This window comes from Pseudoliparis swirei, unplaced genomic scaffold, assembly GCF_029220125.1.
Source record: "Pseudoliparis swirei isolate HS2019 ecotype Mariana Trench unplaced genomic scaffold, NWPU_hadal_v1 hadal_30, whole genome shotgun sequence".
NCBI classification, from domain to species: Eukaryota; Metazoa; Chordata; class Actinopteri; order Perciformes; family Liparidae; genus Pseudoliparis; species Pseudoliparis swirei.
In genome coordinates this window covers 1-22,029 of record NW_026613266.1, presented here as the reverse complement: position 1 = coordinate 22,029, position 22,029 = coordinate 1, and the positions used below count along the sequence as shown (strand labels likewise).

Below are 22,029 nucleotides of genomic sequence, written 5' to 3'. Positions count from 1 at the left end.
TTGCTGTTCCATTGCGGTCATGACGCGCAGGGGAAGAATGGCGTCGTCGTAGCACGGCAGTATGTCGCCGGTGTCTAACCTCACATCGCAGCAGACGACGGGCCGCAGCACGGGAGACCTCCGCTCGAGTCTCTAGACCGGAACAGAAGGGCCGCGTGACGTCATCCCCGCGCTGCACGAGCGCAGCCCGTCGCGATGCCGCGCGGGAACTGTCCCCTCCGGCTCGCCATCTTCCTGCTGGCTGTGAGCGCGCAGGCGGCGGCAGCGGAGTATGACCCCTACCGGGTCCTGGGCGTCGGCCGCAGCGCGAGCCAGGCGGAAGTGAAGCGCGCGTACAAGACCCTGGCCAAGGAGTGGTGAGTCCCGCTGAGTGCACGAGCACCTCGTGCACGAGCCGGTAGTGACGCTGTCCCGCTCCTCTAGGCACCCGGACAAGAACAAGGACCCGAAGGCTGAGGACATGTTCATCAAGGTGTCCAAGTCCTACGAGGTGGGTGGAGCTCCCTCACACCACGTGACGGCTCACAGCACGTGACGGCTCACAGCCGGGCCAGTTACGACGTCAGCAGCACGTTTCACTTATTGGGGATGATTGACTGCTTACTACAGGTCACATGACATTAATAAGTCTTACTACAGGTCACATGACATTAATAAGTCTTACTACAGGTCACATGACATTAATAAGTCTTACTACAGGTCACATGACATTAATAAGTCTTACTACAGGTCACATGACATTAATAAGTCTAACTACAGGTCACATGACATTAATAAGTCTTACTACAGGTCACATGACATTAATAAGTCTAACTACAGGTCACATGACATTAATAAGTCTTATTGCAGGTCACATGACATTAATAAGTCTTACTACAGGTCACATGACATTAATAAGTCTTACTACAGGTCACATGACATTAATAAGTCTAACTACAGGTCACATGACATTAATAAGTCTTATTACAGGTCACATGACATTAATAAGTCTTACTACAGGTCACATGACATTAATAAGTCTAACTACAGGTCACATGACATTAATAAGTCTAACTACAGGTCACATGACATTAATAAGTCTTACTACAGGTCACATGACATTAATAAGTCTTACTACAGGTCACATGACATTAATAAGTCTTACTACAGGTCACATGACATTAATAAGTCTTATTACAGGTCACATGACATTAATAAGTCTTATTGCAGGTCACATGACATTAATAAGTCTTACTGCAGGTCACATGACATTAATAAGTCTTACTACAGGTCACATGACATTAATAAGTCTTACTACAGGTCACATGACATTAATAAGTCTTACTACAGGTCACATGACATTAATAAGTCTTACTACAGGTCACATGACATTAACTGGGATCTTTCCCGCTCACAGATTCTGTCCAATGAGGAGCGGCGCTCTAACTTTGACCGCTTCGGCCAGCTGGAGGAGAACCAGCCTCTGGGCCCGAGCCAGCAGGGGTCCCGTGGTTTCCACAACAGCTTTTACTTTGACGAGTCGTTCTTCCACTTCCCCAGGTAAGAGGCCACGCCTCCACCACACGACGACTCCGCCGCTCATTGGTGGACTTTGGTCGTGTTGTGAAAAGTTCTGCTGGTGGATCACCGATTACTTTGACACGCTCGCTTCTCAAATGTAGTTTTGTTCCTTTGTGACTGAAAACCTGAGCAGAGTTACAGGCTGTACACATACCACGACCTCTGATCCCACATCATCTGACCGTTGACCCTCATGTCCTCTGACACCTGAGAAAGAGCTCCAGACACACCTGAGGGAGAGCAGGAGAGCAACAGAACCCCCCATGTGGAGGTCCATGTCCGGAGGCCCTCTACCAGCTCTGGTTCCCCCCCAGGTCCCGGGACTTTGCCGACAGTAAGTACCTCCTGCAGCACGCGGCCTTCAACAGCGACGTGCTGCCCGACAGCCACCGGCGGCCGTACCTGCTCAAGGTGACCTCCGAGTGGTGCTTCGCCTGCATCCACATCGAGCCCGTGTGGAAGGAGACGGTACTGCAGCTGGAGCCTCTGGGTAAGTCTGGAGCCCCGGGACCCAGTCGGTGTCCCTGAAGGCATCACCGGGGGATGTTCGGCCACGAGGAGAAATCATCTCCACGTGAGGAGGTTCTTTAAGGAGGCGCAGCCTTCATTATTCATCGGGCTTCGGTTGTTGTTGTTGTTGTTCCCGGAGGAGGAAGACCTCTCTCTGGAGAGGAAGAGTGTCGAGCAACCCTGGAGACGAGGCCTCGGTCCGCATCGCGCTTTCCCTGGAGAACCGTCCACGTACCAGTCAGAACCAGTGGAGTCCAGTTAGGAGACTAATGGAAATGAAAGTTTAAAATCTCCTTTAGGGAAAACATTTAAATGTCTTTAAGCATTTATTAACAGAACCAGATGGTTCTGACCCAGAGGGATCGATGAGTTTAATCTGCATAAGTATTGGAAGTATTTCCTGCGGCTGCAGGCTTCATACCCACAGCCCCTCGCATCCAGAGAGATGCACTGAGCCCTCTGCAGAGGAAGCCCCGGGTCAGAGGAGTTCTGACACGAGGACCGGATGAGAGCGTCTGTTACGAGTCCATTGGTTCTGATGACTCACTTTAAAGTAGGCTTCACCGGTGTTGTTGTTCTCCTGCTCCATGAGAAGTGAGTGCAGGTCTGTGGTACCTGCGGGTCCAGTACCGGTCTGTTACTGTCTGTGACCTCAGGCGTTGGCATCGGCATCGTGGACCTGGGCTACGAGCGGCGCCTGGCCCACCAGCTGGGCGCCCACCGCGCCCCCTCCATCATCGGGCTGGTGAACGGCCGCGTGACCTTCTTCCACCAGGCCGTGGTCCGAGAGCACCTGAGGCAGTTCATCGAGGACCTGCTGCCCCCCCGGCTGGTGGAGAAGGTGAGACACACATATTTATACACATACTTATATATTAGTGCTGTGAAAAATAACGCGTTAACTCAGTTAATCCAATTTCAGGTTTAACTAGTTTTTTTACGCATTTAACGCATGCGCAGAATGAGCTTCCAATCCGTCTGTTGTTGGTCGTCGGGACGAAAAAAAAGTCACTTGCAAAATGAGCTTCCAATACACCACTTCAATCTGAACTCTGTCCGCTCTCATGCAGACGGTCTGTTCATCGGTAATGATCCTTCCGCAGGTTCACCTCCGGAAACCTTGTTACGACTTTTACTTCCTGTAGATCAGGGTCTCAACACGTCGATCGCGACCTGCCAGTCGATCGCGGCGTAGTGTCGGTAGATCAATGACATTAAAGAGATTGGCCCGCCCCCTGACATGTTCTCTAGAGCACGTCTTTGTTCTTTTATTAAACTAAACGTCTGTTGTTGATCGTATCTCCACAGCAGCATGTCATTTCTGTCTCTTCGCGTTGCGTTAACACTTATCGATCGCCGTCTGGCGTGCCACAGAGCTCCGTGCGCGCGCATCGGGACCGAGCAAAACAAAAGTCACTTGTCAATCTGTCCACCTGTCCGTGTCCGGCGGGCCGGTGAGGTTTCAGCTTTGCAGCGGTGTCCCCGCCGTCCCTTTCATCACGGCCCAGTTCATGAAGAAAACCCACACAGTCAGTTTGCCTCAGCAGCTGCTAGAGGAAGACTAGAGGCCTTTAGATGTATCATGGTGGAGTTAATGGTTGACAAACAAGAGAAACATGCTCTGTTTAACCCTCCTGTTACCTTTACATTTACTAACATATTTTACCCTCGGGGTCAATTTGACCCCAGCAATTAAAACCTCCAGAAAATTATTAGAATTAATATTGCTTCCCAAGTTTAAGTGTGAGGTACTTTATGTTTGTTTGTTGACTACCTAAATAGCCCTTTAAATATATAAAAAAGTTGATATTTCTTATATGTTTGACACAGTGAAAAACAGCCTGGGGTCGAATTGACCCCAAAGAACACCGACATTAAACATTGAATGGGGTCAAATTGACCCGAAAGGCAACAGGAGGGTTAAACATTCTGTTTAGGATGAAGATGTATTAATGTTCCATATGGAAGAAAACTGCTAAATAACTGCTGAGTTGCAGCACCATTGTATAGAAGAATGTATAAATGTATATATCCGTCTTTTGTCATAAATCTCTATGTTCTCACAAAATATACCGAGAATATCGGTAATATGTGATTAATCATGATTAATCCCCAAAAACCTGTGATTAACCCGATTAAAAATTGTAATCGTTTCACAGCCCTATTATATATATATATGTGTGTATATATATTTACATATACACTACCGTTCAAAAGTTTGGGATCACTTAGAAATGTCCTTATTTTTCAAAGAAAAGCACTGTTTTTTCAATGAAGATAACATTAAATCAATCAGAAATACACTCTCTACATTGTTAATGTGGTAAATGACTATTCTAGGTGGAAACGTCTGGTTTCTAATGAAATATCTCCATAGGTGTATAGAGGCCCATTTCCATCAACGATCACTCCAGTGTTCTGATGGTACATTGTGTTTGATCATCGCCTTAGAAGACTAATGGATGATTAGAAAACCCGTGCAATTATGTCAGCACAGCTGAAAACAGTTATGCTGGTGATATAAGCTATACAACTGGCCTTCCTTTGAGCTTGGAGTTTGTAGAACAAAATTAATATTTCTAACCTTGTCAATGTCTTGACTATATTTTATATTCATTTGATAAATAAAAGTGTGATTTTTCATGGAACACACGAAATTGTCTGGGTGATCCCAAACTTTTGAACGGTAGTGTATATATACAGGACTGTCTCAGAAAATTAGAATATTGTGATGAAGTTCTTTATTTTCTGTAATGCAATTAAATAAACAAAAATGTCATGCATTCTGGATTCATTACAAATCAACTGAAATATTGCAAGCCTTTTATTCTTTTAATATTGCTGATTATGGCTTACAGCTTAAGAAAACTCAAATATCCTATCTCTAAATATTAGAATATCATGAAAAAGTATACTAGTAGGGTATTAAACAAATCACTTGAATTGTCTAATTAACTCGAAACACCTGCAAGGGTTTCCTGAGCCTTGACAAACACTCAGCTGTTATAAATCTTTTTTTTTACTTGGTCTGAGGAAATATTAAAATTTTATGAGATAGGATTTTAGAGTTTTCTTAAGCTGTAAGCCATAATCAGCAATATTAAAAGAATAAAAGGCTTGCAATATTTCAGTTGATTTGTAATGAATCCAGAATGCATGACATTTTTGTTTTTTTAATTGCATTACAGAAAATAAAGAACTTTATCACAATATTCTAATTTTCTGAGACAGTCCTGTATGTGTGTATATATATTATATATATACACATATATATATATACACATATACATACATATAGAATATACACTTTTATTAATCCCCAAGGGGAAATTAGTTCTCTGCATTTAACCCATCCTTAGTTATTAAGGAGCAGTGGGCTGCGGTGAAGCGCCCGGGAAGCAACTGGGGGTTCAGTGCCTTGCTCAAGGACACTTCGACTTGCAACTAATGGGGAGAGCGGGGATCGAACCCTCAACCTTGCGGTTGCAGGACGACCCTCTTACCCCACTGAGCTATATGTGTATATATATATGTATACAGGACTGTCTCAGAAAATTAGAATATTGTGATAAAGTTCTTTATTTTCTGTAATGCAATTAAAAAAACAAAAATGTCATGCATTCTGGATTCATTACAAATCAACTGAAATATTGCAAGCCTTTTATTCTTTTAATATTGCTGATTATGGCTTACAGCTTAAGAAAACTCTAAAATCCTATCTCATAAAATTTTAATATTTCCTCAGACCAAGTAAAAAAAAAGATTTATAACAGCTGAGTGTTTGTCAAGGCTCAGGAAACCCTTGCAGGTGTTTCGAGTTAATTAGACAATTCAAGTGATTTGTTTAATACCCTACTAGTATACTTTTTCATGATATTCTAATATTTAAAGATAGGATATTTGAGTTTTCTTAAGCTGTAAGCCATAATCAGCAATAAATCAGAATAAAAGGCTTGCAATATTTCAGTTGATTTGTAATGAATCCAGAATGCATGACATTTTTGTTTTTTTAATTGCATTACGGAAAATAAAGAACTTCATCACAATATTCTAATTTTCTGAGACAGTCCTGTATGTGTATATATATATATATATATATTTCATAGAGTTCATGACTATGATGTAATTCATTTCTTTTCTTCTCAGATCTCAGAGAACAACTACGAGACGTTCCTGAACGGCTGGAGAGAAGAAAACAAACCGACTGTTCTCCTGTTTGACCAGGAGAACAGTGCTCCTCTGCTGTACAAGGTGAGACACACACACACACAGAGACACACACACACACAGAGACACACACACACAGAGACACACACAGACACACACACACAGACACACACACACAGAGACACACAGAGACACACACACACATAGACACACACACAGAGACACACACACAGTGACACACAGAGACACACACACACACACAGAGAAACACACACACAGAGACACACACAGACACACACACAGAGACACACACACACAGAGACACAGACACACAGAGACACACACATAGACACACACACAGAGACACACACAGACACACACACAGAGACACACAGAGACACACAAACAGTGACACACACAGAGACACAGAGAAACACAGAGACACACACACAGAGACACACACAGACACACACACAGAGACACACACAGACACACACACACACAGAGACACACACACATACACACACAGAGACACACACACACACAGAGACACACACACACAGACACACACACACAGACACACACACACAGCAGTCATTACACCATGTGATCGATCATCTTTTCCTCATTTATATTTTTAGAAATGAATCAATATTTCCTGTTTTGTTACACAGAATTATTCTTCATCAAAAGTATATATATTATATATATCATATATATATAATATATATATTATATTATGTTTTGATGACCTAATGTCACTAAATGTGTTGACAGCAGCTCAACCAATCACAGCCCTCCTGCCGTTTCTCTGCCTCCAGCTGACGGCGTTCTCCTTCAGGGACTACGTGCGCTTCGGCTACGTGGACCAGGGCGACGCCCACAACGCAGCGCTGCTGCGGCGCTTCAACGTCGACTCGTACGCCCCGAGCATGCTGCTGTTCAAGGAGGCGCCGCTGCAGCCCGCGGACGCCATCCAGGTGGGTGTCTAGCGGCTCACTTCCTGTGGTCGCGTCCCGGCTCACTTCCTGTGGTCGTGCCGGTCAGTTTGTCCCCGCTCCTCTTCCTCAGGCCCGGGGGATGAAGAGGCAGATCATGGACGAGTTTGTGTCCAACAACAAGTTCCTGCGTGTTCCTCGGCTGGTGAACCAGCAGCTGTTTGACGAGCTGTGTCCGGTGAAGCAGTTCCACCGGCGCAGGAAGTACGACCGCTCCCGTCGTCACGCCGGCCCCCGCGGGAGGCTCCGGTGTGACCTTTGACCTCCCGCTGCAGGTACTGCGTGCTGCTGATCACGGGGGACGATCCGGCCTTCGCCCCGGGCAACGGGGCCTTCCTGGACTTCGCGGCGGCGAGCAGGAAGGACGTGCTGCGCTTCGCCTACGTCTTCCAGCGGCAGCAGCAGCCGCTCTGCCAGGCGCTGCTGCCAGGCGGCCAGGCGGCGCCGCCCCCCCAGGTCAGGACCGCCACCCGGACCCGATCCGGGTCAGAGCCCCGATGCGAGCGCACTCTGAGCCCTCTGCCTCCACTGACAGGTGGTGATCCTGGAGAGGCGGAGCCACGCCGGGAAGGTCATGTACCGCCCGGTGAGCGGCGGCTGGAACGGCAGCGAGGAGGATAAGTCCCGCCTCCACGAGCAGCTGGAGCTGCTGCAGAAGGACCCGACGTACCTGAGCTCAGACGCCACGCTGCCCGAGCTCAACAACGAGAGGGCTCCCGTGAGACACACACAGAGACACACACAGAGACACACACACACACACAGAGAGACACACACACACAGAGACACACACACACAGAGACACACACAGACACACACACACACACAGAGACACACACACAGAGACACACACAGAGACACACACACAGAGACACACACACAGAGACACACACAGAGACACACACAGAGACACACACACACACAGAGACACACACACAGAGACACACACACACACACACACACACACACACAGAGACACACACACAGAGACACACACACACACAGAGACACACACACAGAGACACACACAGACACAGAGACACACACACACAGAGACACACACACAGAGACACACACAGAGACACACACACACAGAGACACACACACAGAGACACACACAGAGACACACACACAGAGACACACACACAGAGACACACACACAGAGACACACACACAGAGACACACACACACAGAGACACACACACACACACACAGAGACACACACACACACACACACACACACACACAGAGACACACACACACACACACAGAGACACACACACAGACACACACACACACACACAGAGACACACACACACAGACACACAGACACACACACAGAGACACACACAGAGACACACAGAGACACACACAGACACACACACAGAGACACACAGAGACACACAGACACACAGAGACACACAGACACACACAGACACACACAGAGACACACAGAGACACACAGAGACACACACAGAGACACACACACAGAGACACACAGAGACACACACACACAGAGACACACACAGACACACACAGAGACACACACACACAGACACACACAGAGACAGAGACACAGAGACACACACACAGAGACACAGAGACACACACAGAGACACACAGAGACACACACACAGACACACACAGACACACAGAGACACACACACACAGACACACACAGAGACACATACACACAGAGACACACACACACAGAGACACACAGAGACACACACACACAGAGACACACACACACAGAGACACACACACACAGAGACACACACAGACACACACAGAGACACACACACACAGAGACACACACACAGAGACACACACACAGAGACACACACACAGAGACACACACACACAGAGACACACACACACAGAGACACACACACACAGAGACACACACACACACAGAGACACACACACACACACAGAGAGACACACACAGACACACACACACAGAGACACACAGAGAGACACACACAGACACACACACAGAGAGACACACACAGACACACACACACAGAGACACACACACACAGAGACAGACACACACACCTCCCCTCATGTGTGTCTCTCCAGATGTTCCTGCTCCAGTGGGTGAATGCTGCTCATGATTACATCGTCCAGATGTACGACGACCTCCTCTACTCCAACTGGTAAGACTTCTGCATGATGACGTCATCACAGCCTGATGACGCCACAGCCTGATGGTGACATCATCACAGCCTGATGGTGGTGACATCAGAGCCTGATGGTGACATCATCACAGCCTGATGGTGACATCATCACAGCCTGATGGTGACATCATCACAGCCTGATGGTGACATCATCACAGCCTGATGGTGGTGACATCATCACAGCCTGATGGTGACGTCATCACAGCCTGATGGTGACATCATCACAGCCTGATGGTGGTGACATCATCACAGCCTGATGGTGACGTCATCACAGCCTGATGGGGTGCATGATGACGTCATCACAGCATGATGACATCACAGCCTGGTGGGCTGCTGTCGTGAGTGTGAGCGGTCCTGGAGGTCCTGCAGGTCGTGGTCTTAGCTCTCGTGTCTCTCCAGGAGGGAGATGATGCCCATCCTGTCGCTGATCTTTTCGGCTCTCTTCATTCTTTTTGGCACAGTCATCATTCAGGCCTTCAGGTGAGGCTCCGCCCCCTTTTTATGATGCAATGACCCCATCGTGACACGATGTGGGTCCTGACGGAGGTCTGACGGAGGTCTCCCTCTGATGCTTCCTCTGCAGCGAGCCGGGGGAGAGCAAGCCACGAGCCGCCAGGCCCAAGGAGCCGCCGACGGAGGAGGATGCCGGCAGGGCCAGCACCTCCAGGTGGTGTAGAGACACTTACATAGAGCAGCACCTCCAGGTGGTGTAGAGACGCTTACATAGAGCAGCACCTCCAGGTGGTGTAGAGACGCTTACATAGAGCAGCACCTCCAGGTGGTGTAGAGACGCTTACATAGAGCAGCACCTCCAGGTGGTGTAGAGACGCTTACATAGAGCAGCACCTCCAGGTGGTGTAGAGACGCCACATGAGCAGCACCTCCAGGTGGTGTAGAGACGCTACATAGAGCAGCACCTCCAGGTGGTGGAGACACGCTTACATAGAGCAGCACCTCCAGGTGGTGTGGAGACGCTTACATAGAGCAGCACCTCCAGGTGGTGTGAGACGCTACATAGAGCAGCTCCTCCAGGTGGTGTAGAGACGCTTACATAGAGCAGCACCTCCAGGTGGTGTAGAGACGCTTACATAGAGCAGCACCTCCAGGTGGTGTAGAGACGCTTACATAGAGCAGCACCTCCAGGTGGTGTAGAGACAGTTACATAGAGCAGCACCTCCAGGTGGTGTAGAGACGCGTACATAGAGCAGCACCTCCAGGTGGTGTAGAGACAGTTACATAGAGCAGCACCTCCAGGTGGTGTAGAGACAGTTACATAGAGCAGCACCTCCAGGTGGTGTAGAGACGCTTACATAGAGCAGCACCTCCAGGTGGTGTAGAGACAGTTACATAGAGCAGCACCTCCAGGTGGTGTAGAGACAGTTACATAGAGCAGCACCTCCAGGTGGTGTAGAGACAGTTACATAGAGCAGCACCTCCAGGTGGTGTAGAGACAGTTACATAGAGCAGCACCTCCAGGTGGTGTAGAGACAGTTACATAGAGCAGCACCTCCAGGTGGTGTAGAGACAGTTACATAGAGCAGCACCTCCAGGTGGTGTAGAGACAGTTACATAGAGCAGCACCTCCAGGTGGTGTAGAGACAGTTACATAGAGCAGCACCTCCAGGTGGTGTAGAGACGCTTACATAGAGCAGCACCTCCAGGTGGTGTAGAGACAGTTACATAGAGCAGCACCTCCAGGTGGTGTAGAGACAGTTACATAGAGCAGCACCTCCAGGTGGTGTAGAGACAGTTACATAGAGCAGCACCTCCAGGTGGTGTAGAGACAGTTACATAGAGCAGCTCCTCCAGGTGGTGTAGAGACGCTTACATAGAGCAGCACCTCCAGGTGGTGTAGAGACAGTTACATAGAGCAGCACCTCCAGGTGGTGTAGAGACAGCTACATAGAGCAGCTCCTCCAGGTGGTGTAGAGACGCTTACATAGAGCAGCACCTCCAGGTGGTGTAGAGACAGTTACATAGAGCAGCACCTCCAGGTGGTGTAGAGACAGTTACATAGAGCAGCACCTCCAGGTGGTGTAGAGACGCTTACATAGAGCAGCACCTCCAGGTGGTGTAGAGACAGTTACATAGAGCAGCTCCTCCAGGTGGTGTAGAGACGCTTACATAGAGCAGCACCTCCAGGTGGTGTAGAGACAGTTACATAGAGCAGCACCTCCAGGTGGTGTAGAGACGCTTACATAGAGCAGCACCTCCAGGTGGTGTAGAGACAGTTACATAGAGCAGCACCTCCAGGTGGTGTAGAGACAGTTACATAGAGCAGCACCTCCAGGTGGTGTAGAGACAGTTACATAGAGCAGCACCTCCAGGTGGTGTAGAGACGCTTACATAGAGCAGCACCTCCAGGTGGTGTAGAGACGCTTACATAGAGCAGCACCTCCAGGTGGTGTAGAGACGCTTACATAGAGCAGCACCTCCAGGTGGTGTAGAGACGCTTACATAGAGCAGCACCTCCAGGTGGTGTAGAGACGCTTACATAGAGCAGCACCTCCAGGTGGTGTAGAGACAGTTACATAGAGCAGCACCTCCAGGTGGTGTAGAGACACTTACATAGAGCAGCACCTCCAGGTGGTGTAGAGACAGTTACATAGAGCAGCTCCTCCAGGTGGTGTAGAGACGCTTACATAGAGCAGCACCTCCAGGTGGTGTAGAGACAGTTACATAGAGCAGCTCCTCCAGGTGGTGTAGAGACGCTTACATAGAGCAGCACCTCCAGGTGGTGTAGAGACGCTTACATAGAGCAGCACCTCCAGGTGGTGTAGAGACGCTTACATAGAGCAGCACCTCCAGGTGGTGTGAGACGCTACATAGAGCAGCACCTCCAGGTGGTGTAGAGACAGTTACATAGAGCAGCACCTCCAGGTGGTGTAGAGACACTTACATAGAGCAGCACCTCCAGGTGGTGTAGAGACAGTTACATAGAGCAGCTCCTCCAGGTGGTGTAGAGACGCTTACATAGAGCAGCACCTCCAGGTGGTGTAGAGACAGTTACATAGAGCAGCTCCTCCAGGTGGTGTAGAGACGCTTACATAGAGCAGCACCTCCAGGTGGTGTAGAGACAGTTACATAGAGCAGCACCTCCAGGTGGTGTAGAGACAGTTACATAGAGCAGCTCTACCTGGAGGTGTAACTCTGTTCCCGCGCTCCCATTGGTCCAGCCGTGCTCCTAAGAAGGACTTTGTGGAGGTGACGGAGCTCACGGACGTGACCTACGTCAGCAACCTGGTGAAGCTGCGGCCCGGACACGTCAACGTGGTGCTGCTGCTGAGCGCCGCCGCCAAGAGCGCCCTGCTGCGCAAGTACGCCAAGGAGGTGTTCTCCTTCTCCGGGTGAGCGGGGGGTTGTTGTGTTTACATTGGTCTCTTTCTGTTGTTGTTGTTGTGTTTACATTGGTCTCTTTCTGTTGTTGTTGTGTTTACATTGGTCTCAGCATGTGTTGTTGTTGTTGTGTTTACATTGGTCTCTTTCTGTTGTTGTGTTTACATTGGTCTCAGCATGTGTTGTTGTTGTTTATATCCTCTCTCTGGTTGTTTACATGCTGTGGCCCCTGCAGGACTCAGACCCTCCACTTCTCCTTCCTCAACGGGGATAAGCACCCCCACTGGATGCCGTCGCTCCTCCGCTCGACCAATGACGCGCTGCCGAGCGAGGGCCAATGGGACGAGGAGGAGGGGGAGGAGCCTCCCGACTACGCGGGCCACGTCTTGGCCCTCAACGGCCACAGGAAGTACTTCTGCCTCTTCAGGCCCGTCTTCACGGGCGAGGACCCCGACCGCCCCGAGGCCTCGGGCCCCGGCGACAGGAGGAAGTCCCGGTCCCGGTCCCGGTCCAGCTCCCACTCGCGGTCCCGGTCCCGGGAGGACGGGCCGGGGCCCAAGAGGGGCCGGGCCACCAGCATCGAGGTCCACCACAAGCTGGACCGCCTGGGACTGTGGATGGAGCGGCTCATGGAGGGCACCCTGCCCCGGCTGCAGGTCCCGGCGTGGCCCCCCCTGGGGGAGGCCTCCTCCTCCTCCTCCTGGACTCCTTCACACCATTGAAGCGTTACATAAACCTGGAGAAGCTCCAGATGTTCACGTCTTTACTTTAAATGAAGGAGGAGTCACGGTAACTCCTCCCCTCAGGCCTGAGTAACTCCTCCCCTCAGACTGAAGCTCCACAACGCATGATGTCTCATACGCTGCCCCCCCCACAGTACCTCCTCCTTGTGTCTCATTAACTGTAAATTATTAAAAGAAACTCATTTTAGAAGCTTTTATTTATTAAAATGTGGATGACATCGTGTTCTGTGTTCCTTGAACCAAACATCTGTTAATCCAGCAACAACAACAACAACACGAGGCTCAGCCCGACACTCTCTTCATGCTCAGCTCCTCCGGGCCGAAGGAGGCGGGCAGCAGCTCGGCGACGCTCCGCTGCAGGAAGGAGCCGTCGGGCTTCGACAGGTAGACCAGGCAGCCTGAGCCGAACTGGAGGAACAACGTCAACAACAACAACACATAACAACACGTCAACAACACATAACACGTGTCAACAACATAACATAACAACACATGTCAACAACACACGTCAACAACCTATCACAACACACGTCGCCAACGTGTCAATAAGACCAACAAGTCAACAACATGTCATGTAAATAAAAACATATGATCATGAACTATGGGAAGCTCTTAAAGAGACAGTACCTCTCGTATGAACTGGAAGGCAAGAAAAGAACATATGTCAATAAGAAAATATAATCATAAACTAGAGGAAGTTAATAAGATCATGAAGGAGGAGCTCTTAAAGAGACAGTACCTCTCGTATGAACCGGAGGGAAGTCAATAAGAACGTGATCATGAAGGAGGAGCTCTTAAAGAGACAGTACCTCTTGTATGAACCGGAGGAAGTCAATACGAACATGTGATCATGAAGAAGGAGCTCTTAAAGAGACAGAACCTCTCGTATGAACGGGAGGAAGTCAATAAGAACATGTGGTCATACAGGAAGAGCTCTTAAAGAGACAGTACCTCTCGTATGAACGGGAGGAAGTCAATAAGAACATGTGGTCATACAGGAGGAGCTCTTAAAGAGACAGTACCTCTCGTATGAACGGGAGGAAGTCAATAAGAACATATGATCATGAAGGAGGAGCTCTTAAAGAGACAGTACCTCTCGTATGAACGGGAGGAAGTCAATACGAACATGTGATCATGAAGGAGGAGCTCTTAAAGAGACAGTACCTCTCGTATGAACGGGAGGAAGTCAATACGAACATGTGATCATGAAGGAGGAGCTCTTAAAGAGACAGTACCTCTCGTATGAACCGGAGGGAAGTGAATACGAACATGTGATCATGAAGAAGGAGCTCTTAAAGAGACAGTACCTCTCGTATGAACGGGAGGAAGTCAATAAGAACATATGATCATGAAGGAGGAGCTCTTAAAGAGACAGTACCTCTCGTATGAACGGGAGGAAGTCAATACGAACATGTGATCATGAAGGAGGAGCTCTTAAAGAGACAGTACCTCTCGTATGAACGGGAGGAAGTCAATACGAACATGTGATCATGAAGGAGGAGCTCTTAAAGAGACAGTACCTCTCGTATGAACGGGAGGAAGTCAATACGAACATGTGATCATGAAGGAGGAGCTCTTAAAGAGACAGTTCCTCTCGTATGAACGGGAGGAAGTCAATAAGAACATGTGATCATGAAGGAGGAGCTCTTAAAGAGACAATACCTCTCGTATGAACCGGAGGAAGTCAATACGAACATGTGATCATGAAGGAGGAGCTCTTAAAGAGACAGTACCTCTCGTATGAACGGGAGGAAGTCAATAAGAACATGTGGTCATACAGGAGGAGCTCTTAAAGAGACAGAACCTCTCGTATGAACGGGAGGAAGTCAATAAGAACATGTGGTCATACAGGAGGAGCTCTTAAAGAGACAGTACCTCTCGTATGAACCGGAGGAAGTCAATACGAACATGTGATCATGAAGGAGGAGCTCTTAAAGAGACAGTACCTCTCGTATGAATGGGAGGAAGTCAATAAGAACATGTGGTCATACAGGAGGAGCTCTTAAAGAGACAGTACCTCTCGTATGAACCGGAGGAAGTCAATACGAACATGTGATCATGAAGGAGGAGCTCTTAAAGAGACAGTACCTCTCGTATGAACCGGAGGAAGTCAATACGAACATGTGATCATGAAGGAGGAGCTCTTAAAGAGACAGTACCTCTCGTATGAACCGGAGGAAGTCAATACGAACATGTGATCATGAAGGAGGAGCTCTTAAAGAGACAGTACCTCTCGTATGAACGGAGGAAGTCAATACGAACATATGATCATGAAGGAGGAGCTCTTAAAGAGACAGTACCTCTCGTATGAGCGGGAGGAAGTCAATAAGAACATGTGATCATGAAGGAGGAGCTCTTAAAGAGACAATACCTCTCGTATGAGCGGAGGAAGTCAATAAGAACATGTGGTCATACAGGAGGAGCTCTTAAAGAGACAGTACCTCTCGTATGAACCGGAGGAAGTCAATACGAACATGTGATCATGAAGGAGGAGCTCTTAAAGAGACAGTACCTCTCGTATGAACCGGAGGAAGTCAATACGAACATGTGATCATGAAGAAGGAGCTCTTAAAGAGACAGTACCTCTCGTATGAACGGGAGGAAGTCAATAAGAACATATGATCATGAAGGAGGAGCTCTTAAAGAGACAGTACCTCTCGTATGAACGGGAGGAAGTCAATAAGAACATGTGGTCATACAGGAGGAGCTCTTAAAGAGACAGTACCTCTCGTATGAACGGGAGGAAGTCAATAAGAACATGTGATCATGAAGGAGGAGATCTTAAAGAGACAGTACCTCTCGTATGAACGGGAGGAAGTCAATACGAACATGTGATCATGAAGGAGGAGCTCTTAAAGAGACAGTACCTCTCGTATGAACGGGAGGAAGTCAATACGAACATGTGATCATGAAGGAGGAGCTCTTAAAGAGACAGTACCTCTCGTATGAACCGGAGGGAAGTGAATACGAACATGTGATCATGAAGAAGGAGCTCTTAAAGAGACAGTACCTCTCGTATGAACGGGAGGAAGTCAATAAGAACATATGATCATGAAGGAGGAGCTCTTAAAGAGACAGTACCTCTCGTATGAACGGGAGGAAGTCAATACGAACATGTGATCATGAAGGAGGAGCTCTTAAAGAGACAGTACCTCTCGTATGAACGGGAGGAAGTCAATACGAACATGTGATCATGAAGGAGGAGCTCTTAAAGAGACAGTACCTCTCGTATGAACGTGAGGAAGTCAATACGAACATGTGATCATGAAGGAGGAGCTCTTAAAGAGACAGTTCCTCTCGTATGAACGGGAGGAAGTCAATAAGAACATGTGATCATGAAGGAGGAGCTCTTAAAGAGACAATACCTCTCGTATGAACCGGAGGAAGTCAATACGAACATGTGATCATGAAGGAGGAGCTCTTAAAGAGACAGTACCTCTCGTATGAACGGGAGGAAGTCAATAAGAACATGTGGTCATACAGGAGGAGCTCTTAAAGAGACAGAACCTCTCGTATGAACAGGAGGAAGTCAATAAGAACATGTGGTCATACAGGAGGAGCTCTTAAAGAGACAGTACCTCTCGTATGAACGGGAGGAAGTCAATAAGAACATGTGATCATGAAGGAGGAGCTCTTAAAGAGACAGTACCTCTCGTATGAATGGGAGGAAGTCAATACGAACATGTGATCATGAAGGAGGAGCTCTTAAAGAGACAGTACCTCTCGTATGAACGGGAGGAAGTCAATACGAACATGTGATCATGAAGGAGGAGCTCTTAAAGAGACAGTACCTCTCGTATGAACCGGAGGGAAGTGAATACGAACATGTGATCATGAAGATTCAAGATTCAAGATTCAAGATTCAAGATGTTTTATTTGTCACATACACACACAGGGTGTGCAGTGAAATGAAAGTGGCAATGCTCAGCAGGAATGTGCAAGGGCAACAAGTACACACTATTTACAAATAAAAAACAACACAATATTTACAGTAAGTGTGTGTGTGTGTGTGTGTGTGCCTAAGAGGGGCAGTTGTGTGGGTCTATGTGGGGGTCCTGGTGAGGTCGGAGTTCACAATCCTGATGGCCTGAGGAAAGAAACTCCGTCTCAGTCTCTCTGTTCTTGCAGCGTGACTACGGAGGCGCCTGCCTGACCGCAGCAGCTGAAACAGTCTGTTGTTGGGGTGGTGAGGATCCTTCATGATCCTGCCGGCTCTGGTTCTGCACCTCCTGGTGTACAAGTCCTGCAGGGTGGGGAGTGTAGTTCCAATAGTGCGCTCAGCCGAACGCACTACTCTCTGCAGAGCCTTCCTGTCCTGAGCGGAGCAGTTGCCAAACCAGGCTGTGATGCTTCCTGTCAGGACGCTCTCTACAGCTCCAGAGTAGAAGGACTGAAGGATCCTCTGGGAAACTTTAAATTTCCTCAGCTGCCTGAGGTGGTAGAGGCGCTGCCTTGCCTTTCTCACCAGAGTGTCTGTGTTTGTTGACCATGTCAGATCCTCGGTGATGTGGACTCCCAGGTATTTATACCGCTCACCCTCTCCACAGTAGTCCCGTTAATCCCCAGTGGTGAGTACGTCCTCTGTTGTTGTACCCTCCTAAAGTCCACAATCAGCTCCTTAGTTTTGGTGACATTCATGATGAGGCTGTTGTCCTGGCACCAGAGTGACAGATCAGCAACTTCCTCCAGGTAGGCCTTCTCGTCGTTGTCGGAGATCAGGCCCACCACCACTGTGTCATCCGCAAACTTGATGATGGTGTTGGAGCTGAACCTGGCCACACAGTCATGTGTGTACAGGGAGTACAGTAGGGGGCTGAGGACGCAACCCTGCTGGGATCCTGTGTTCAGGGTGAGGGATTTGGAGGTGTGTCTGCCCACCCTGACCACCTGTGGCCTGGCGGTCAGGAAGTCCAGGATCCAAGCACACAGGGGGTGTTCAGTCCCAGCTCAATCAGCTTGCCGGCCAGTCTGGAGGGACTATGGTGTTGAAAGCTGAACTATAATCAATGAACAGCAGTCTCACATAGCCCCCTCTGGCTGTCCAGATGAGAGAGTGTGGTGTGCAGTACCTGGGAGACAGCATCATCCGTGGATCTGTTTGGGCGATAAGCAAACTGCAGCGGGTCCATGGAGGAAGGGAGGAAGGCGCAGATGTAGTCCTTTATCAGCCTCTCAAAGCATTTCATGACCACCGAGGTGAGGGCCACGGTCGGTAGTCATTCATACATGCTGGAGAAGCATTCTTGGGCACAGGGACAATAGTGGATCTCTTGAAGCAGGCGGGGACCACGGACTCAGCCAGGGAGAGGTTGAATATTGTGGTGAACACTGGAGCTAGCTGATTAGCACAGGTCTTCAGTACTCGCCCAGATATGCCATCTGGACCTGCAGCTTTCCTGGTGTTCACCCTCAACAGAGCCCTCCTCACACTGTGCTCGGTCACAGAGAGTGTGTGTTCATCCCCAGCGGTAGAACTCACCTCGGCTACGCTAACGGTGTTGTTGTTAGCCGGCGAGCTAGCGCTGTTGTTGCTAGCCTCAAACCGTGCATAAAATGAGTTCAGGTTGTCCGCTAGGGATGCGTCGGCACTCACCATTGCGCGGGGTCTGCTCTGGTAGTTTGTGATAGGTAGTTTGTGATAGGAGCTCTTAAAGAGACAGTACCTCTCGTATGAACGGGAGGAAGTCAATAAGAACATATGATCATGAAGGAGGAGCTCTTAAAGAGGCAGTACCTCTCGTATGAACGGGAGGAAGTCAATACGAACATGTGATCATGAAGGAGGAGCTCTTAAAGAGACAGTACCTCTCGTATGAACGGGAGGAAGTCAATACGAACATGTGATCATGAAGGAGGAGCTCTTAAAGAGACAGTACCTCTCGTATGAACCGGAGGAAGTCAATACGAACATGTGATCATGAAGGAGGAGCTCTTAAAGAGACAGTTCCTCTCGTATGAACGCGAGGAAGTCAATAAGAACATGTGATCATGAAGGAGGAGCTCTTAAAGAGACAATACCTCTCGTATGAACCGGAGGAAGTCAATACGAACATGTGATCATGAAGGAGGAGCTCTTAAAGAGACAGTACCTCTCGTATGAACGGGAGGAAGTCAATAAGAACATGTGGTCATACAGGAGGAGCTCTTAAAGAGACAGAACCTCTCGTATGAACGGGAGGAAGTCAATAAGAACATGTGGTCATACAGGAGGAGCTCTTAAAGAGACAGTACCTCTCGTATGAACCGGAGGAAGTCAATACGAACATGTGATCATGAAGGAGGAGCTCTTAAAGAGACAGTACCTCTCGTATGAATGGGAGGAAGTCAATAAGAACATGTGGTCATACAGGAGGAGCTCTTAAAGAGACAGTACCTCTCGTATGAACCGGAGGAAGTCAATATGAACATGTGATCATGAAGGAGGAGCTCTTAAAGAGACAGTACCTCTCGTATGAACCGGAGGAAGTCAATACGAACATGTGATCATGAAGGAGGAGCTCTTAAAGAGACAGTACCTCTCGTATGAACCGGAGGAAGTCAATACGAACATGTGATCATGAAGGAGGAGCTCTTAAAGAGACAGTACCTCTCGTATGAACCGGAGGAAGTCAATACGAACATATGATCATGAAGGAGGAGCTCTTAAAGAGACAGTACCTCTCGTATGAACGGGAGGAAGTCAATAAGAACATGTGATCATGAAGGAGGAGCTCTTAAAGAGACAATACCTCTCGTATGAACGGGAGGAAGTCAATAAGAACATGTGGTCATACAGGAGGAGCTCTTAAAGAGACAGTACCTCTCGTATGAACCGGAGGAAGTCAATACGAACATGTGATCATGAAGGAGGAGCTCTTAAAGAGACAGTACCTCTCGTATGAACCGGAGGAAGTCAATACGAACATGTGATCATGAAGAAGGAGCTCTTAAAGAGACAGTACCTCTCGTATGAACGGGAGGAAGTCAATAAGAACATATGATCATGAAGGAGGAGCTCTTAAAGAGACAGTACCTCTCGTATGAACGGGAGGAAGTCAATACGAACATGTGATCATGAAGGAGGAGCTCTTAAAGAGACAGTACCTCTCGTATGAACGGGAGGAAGTCAATACGAACATGTGATCATGAAGGAGGAGCTCTTAAAGAGACAGTACCTCTCGTATGAACCGGAGGAAGTCAATACGAACATGTGATCATGAAGGAGGAGCTCTTAAAGAGACAGTTCCTCTCGTATGAACGGGAGGAAGTCAATAAGAACATGTGATCATGAAGGAGGAGCTCTTAAAGAGACAATACCTCTCGTATGAACCGGAGGAAGTCAATACGAACATGTGATCATGAAGGAGGAGCTCTTAAAGAGACAGTACCTCTCGTATGAACGGGAGGAAGTCAATAAGAACATGTGGTCATACAGGAGGAGCTCTTAAAGAGACAGAACCTCTCGTATGAACGGGAGGAAGTCAATAAGAACATGTGGTCATACAGGAGGAGCTCTTAAAGAGACAGTACCTCTCGTATGAACCGGAGGAAGTCAATACGAACATGTGATCATGAAGGAGGAGCTCTTAAAGAGACAGTACCTCTCGTATGAACCGGAGGAAGTCAACACGAACATGTGATCATGAAGGAGGAGCTTTTAAAGAGACAGTACCTCTCGTATGAACCGGAGGAAGTCAATAAGAACATGTGGTCATACAGGAGGAGCTCTTAAAGAGACAATACCTCTCGTATGAACGGGAGGAAGTCAATAAGAACATGTGGTCATACAGGAGGAGCTCTTAAAGAAACAGTACCTCTCGTATGAACCGGAGGAAGTCAACACGAACATGTGATCATGAAGGAGGAGCTCTTAAAGAGACAGTACCTCTCGTATGAACCGGAGGAAGTCAATAAGAACATGTGATCATGAAGGAGGAGCTCTTAAAGAGAAAGAACCTCTCGTATGAACGGGAGGAAGTCAATAAGAATATGTGGTCATACAGGAGGAGCTCTTAAAGAGACAGTACCTCTCGTATGAACGGGAGGAAGTCAATAAGAACATGTGGTCATACAGGAGGAGCTCTTAAAGAGACAGTACCTCTCGTATGAACGGGAGGAAGTCAATACGAACATGTGATCATGAAGGAGGAGCTCTTAAAGAGACAGTACCTCTCGTATGAACCGGAGGAAGTCAATAAGAACATGTGGTCATACAGGAGGAGCTCTTAAAGAGACAGAACCTCTCGTATGAACGGGAGGAAGTCAATAAGAACATGTGGTCATACAGGAGGAGCTCTTAAAGAGACAGTACCTCTCGTATGAACCGGAGGAAGTCAATACGAACATGTGATCATGAAGGAGGAGCTCTTAAAGAGACAGTACCTCTCGTATGAACCGGAGGAAGTCAATACGAACATGTGATCATGAAGGAGGAGCTCTTAAAGAGACAGTACCTCTCGTATGAACGGGAGGAAGTCAATAAGAACATGTGGTCATACAGGAGGAGCTCTTAAAGAGACAGTACCTCTCGTATGAACCGGAGGAAGTCAATAC

The 22,029-nt window shown here is 48.2% G+C and overlaps 1 protein-coding gene and 1 long non-coding RNA gene across 5 annotated transcripts; one reads left to right on the top strand and one right to left on the bottom strand.

Moving 5' to 3' along the window:
* The first annotated feature begins 56 nt into the window (after nt 1–56).
* On the top strand, nt 57–13,715 carry LOC130191252 (dnaJ homolog subfamily C member 16-like). Of its 3 annotated transcripts, XM_056410921.1 has the most exons (15): nt 57–356; nt 424–490; nt 1,397–1,539; nt 1,875–2,050; nt 2,727–2,911; nt 6,217–6,321; nt 7,059–7,217; nt 7,309–7,439; nt 7,511–7,691; nt 7,771–7,953; nt 9,321–9,397; nt 9,818–9,898; nt 10,002–10,085; nt 12,595–12,765; nt 12,990–13,715. In XM_056410921.1, the coding sequence occupies exons 1-15, from the start codon at nt 196–198 to the stop codon at nt 13,474–13,476; spliced, it is 2,391 nt and encodes a 796-aa protein (XP_056266896.1). In that variant the 5' UTR covers nt 57–195; the 3' UTR covers nt 13,477–13,715. The 3 variants fall into 3 exon arrangements, with proteins under 3 accessions (XP_056266896.1, XP_056266897.1, XP_056266898.1); XM_056410923.1 differs by lacking the exon at nt 1,875–2,050 and having other exon boundaries at nt 339–356; XM_056410922.1 differs by lacking the exons at nt 9,818–9,898; nt 10,002–10,085 and having other exon boundaries at nt 59–356.
* Nucleotides 13,677–14,865, bottom strand: LOC130191255 (uncharacterized). Of its 2 annotated transcripts, XR_008831146.1 has the most exons (3): nt 14,733–14,865; nt 14,125–14,306; nt 13,677–13,905 (listed from the first exon to the last, which is right to left on the bottom strand). It is a non-coding gene; the product is annotated as an uncharacterized LOC130191255 (long non-coding RNA). The 2 variants fall into 2 exon arrangements; XR_008831145.1 differs by lacking the exon at nt 14,733–14,865 and having other exon boundaries at nt 14,125–14,535.
* Nucleotides 14,866–22,029: the final 7,164 nt, after the last annotated feature.